This window comes from Perognathus longimembris, chromosome 1 (genome assembly GCF_023159225.1).
Source record: "Perognathus longimembris pacificus isolate PPM17 chromosome 1, ASM2315922v1, whole genome shotgun sequence".
Lineage (NCBI taxonomy): Eukaryota > Metazoa > Chordata > Mammalia > Rodentia > Heteromyidae > Perognathus > Perognathus longimembris.
The window spans coordinates 46,000,033-46,003,323 of NC_063161.1; the positions used below are offsets into that span (position 1 = coordinate 46,000,033).

The window sequence follows — 3,291 nt, forward strand, 5'->3', positions numbered from 1 at the left end:
TTGAACATAAAAAGCAATGTATATACTTTTTTTGTGTTGGTATTAGGGCTTGAACTCAGGGCTTTGGCACAGTCCTTTAGCTTTTTTGCTCAAAGCTGGTATTCTACCATTTGAGCCACACTTCCACTTCTGGCTTTTTGGTGTTAACTGGAGATGAGTCTCAAAGACATTCCTGCCCAGGCTGACTTGGAACAATGATCCTCAGATCTCAGTCTCCTGAGTAGCTATGATTATAGGCAGTGATGGTAGAAGACATTGAGTACTTTTCTTTGTAGTCGTATCATATTTTTCAAGATACACTAATCTCAGATAATTTCCAGAAAGTCTAATGGAAATGTTTTTTGTATATTAGTTTAAAAGAAAGAGTGTAATCATCTTCATGGATTTTGAAATTTCCTCATTAGCATCTTTTACATATTCCTGGAAAAAACTGACATTTTAAAACTACATATATAAAACTGGAACTAGGAAAATTGAGGGGATGGGTGGAGTTGGGAGGAATGGGAGAAAATGACATTGATCAAGATGCATTTTATTCGTAAATTGATATGTAGAATTGAAACACCTTTGTACAAGTACTTAAAATAAAATAAAAAATAAAAAATGAAAGCAAACACAAAATAAAACAAGAAAGGGCTTTTGAATGCTGCATTTTGCTTCACATAGCTTTTCAAGTTTCAGTAAAAAATCTTTAATTACTCCTAAACAATTGGGGTTCAATATCAAAGTATTCCCCCAAAGTGAGACAGTGCCTGGGTATTTAGATTTTGGTGGTACATATGGCAAGGAGTACAATATTTGTTCATTTGTATGGTCTCTTTATAACATTGGGGATTTGGGAACCCTAATCTGTGGTGCACACTATAATTGAAAGAAAATCATCCTAAACTAAATGCATTTATAAAGAAAGTGAAATAAATTGCTTGGTTTTGATTTAGATTATAAGAGAGAAAGAAAAAAAAATGCCCCTGGGGAAAGAATAGCTTGATGAAACTACTCAATAGGAAGAGTTCATTATGTTGCTCATGGTTGCTCTTATTTCAATTCCATTTGATTTAGCAACAGGTTCTTACTTCCTTGTGAGAAATATAATCCGTTTTACTGTGTCTTTGAAGGCCTCTTTCACTTGTTTGTTTCGAAGTGTGTAAATGAATGGGTTGAGCAAAGGGGCAACAGAGGTTGTGAGTACAGACACTACCTTATTCATGGCCACACCCTCATTTGCTGAGGGTTTGATGTAGATGAAGATGCAGCTGCCATAGGTGATGGAAACCACGATCATGTGGGAAGAACAGGTGGAAAAGGCCTTTTTCCTTTGCTGGGCAGAAGGGAGCTTTAGGATGTTCTTCACGATGTATATATAGGACAGGACCACACAAACTAGAGTAACAATGAGTGTCAGTATGGCAAAACACAAGATAATCCTCTCAATGAACACTGTGTCTGAGCAGGTTATTTGCAGTATAGGATAGGTATCGCAGCCAAAATGATCAATCACATTTGAGTCACAGAATTCCAGCTGGAGGCCTACGCTAAGAGGTGGCAGAATGATCAGTAGGCCGGCACCCCAGCAGCAGAGAATGAGTATAGTGCAAACGTGGTTGCTCATGATGGTTGTGTAATGCAGAGGTTTGCATATGGCAACATAACGGTCATAAGACATGGCAGCGAGGAGAAAGAATTCTGCTGCTCCAAAGAGGACAATGAAAAACAACTGGGTGGCACAAGCATTATAAGTAATAATATTGTCTCCTGTTGTCATAGAATACAGGAATCTGGGAATACAGGCTGTGGTGAATGAGATTTCTAAGAAAGAGAAATTCCGGAGAAAGAAATACATGGGAGTTTTAAGACGGGAATCCAAAAGTGTGAGGGTGATAATGGTGAGGTTTCCAGCCACACTTAACATATAGGTAAGAAACAAAAATAGGCAAAGTACAAGCTGTAGTTTGGGGTCATCTGTTAATCCCAGCAGGATGAATGTTGTTATTGTTGTCTGATTTCTCATCATTACTTTGTGCCAAATCATAAGTGATTGAATCTGGTGGGGGGGGGGGGAGAGAGAGAGAGAGAGAGAAATCTGGTAATGGAATCAGAATGAAGATATCCCAATTGGCATTTTACACACACTTAATCTTTTACTTGATTAGTTTGTTAACATAGCTTTGAAATCAATGTTATACTAGGAAATGTGTAAAAAAAATCTATGTAGGATGGGTGCTGGTGGCTCATGCCTGTAATCCTAGCTACTCAGGAGGCTGAGATCTGAGGATGGTTGGTTCAATGTCAGCCTGGGAAGAAAAGTCCCTGTGAAACTCTTTATCTCCAATTAAAACCAGAAGTGGTACTGTGGCTCAAAGTGGTAGAGCATAATCAATCATCTGATTAGACATCATATTTATGATGATGCCAAATAACGAACAAATACTATATATATGCATGTATAGTATGTATATTCAGTATGTAATTTCTCAACAATATTGCCTCAAGGTGTGTAGTTTATGATTTTATCCTATAAATTGTATTCTTCAATCTGTATATTTCTTTGTTTCTTTCTGCCCCATATGGAAATGCTCCATTTTCCAAAGCAAGAATGTTCTGTTAAGATTTCCTGTTATTTTATGTGGTTGCCATGAATTTTAATGGTGGCACATTAATGTTATTACTTATTAATTAATTTATTTGTATTACTGTGTTTGAACTCAGGCTCTTGCTAGGCAGGGGCTCTACTTGCTGAGACATGCCTGTAGCACTGTCTTTGGCACTAGTTATTTAAAGTTAAGCCCATGGGCCTGGCTTAGTTTTGAATTCTGCTGTTTGTACTTCAAATTATCTCTAAATAAGGAGAGAAAAGCTTAAAAAGCCAAGGTTTGTATTTATTTTTATCATTCATAAATTTGGTGAATGAGAAGTATTTCTAAGCAAATTTTTAGATGGTTCAGGCAGAATTTCCTGAAACTTTTAAGCACTGTAAAGAAAAAGTTGTGCAATCAGGTATAAGATTAGTTTAGCCTAGGGGGGAGGGGGGTATGAGGGACAAGGTAACAAACAGTACAAGAAATGTATCCAATGCCTAACGTATGAAACTGTAACCTCTCTGTACATCAGTTTTATAATAAAAACTAAAAAAAAAAAAGATTAATTTAGCCTGTTGAGATGCTTTGGGTCAAAGAAGGCACCCAGATGGAATGGTCTGTGGGCTTTTTTCTTTTTTTCTGCCAGATCTGGTGCTTGAACTCAGGGCCTGGGCACTGTTCCCGAGAGCCTTCTTCTTCTTTTTTTTTTGCCAGT

General features: G+C 37.2%; 1 protein-coding gene across 1 annotated transcript; it reads right to left on the reverse strand.

Moving 5' to 3' along the window:
- Positions 1 to 1,069: 1,069 nt before the first annotated feature.
- On the reverse strand, positions 1,070 to 2,008 carry LOC125354424 (olfactory receptor 6C2-like). Its single transcript, XM_048350002.1, has one exon. The coding sequence runs from the start codon at positions 2,006 to 2,008 to the stop codon at positions 1,070 to 1,072; it is 939 nt and encodes a 312-aa protein (XP_048205959.1).
- Between the last annotated feature and the right edge of the window lie 1,283 nt (positions 2,009 to 3,291).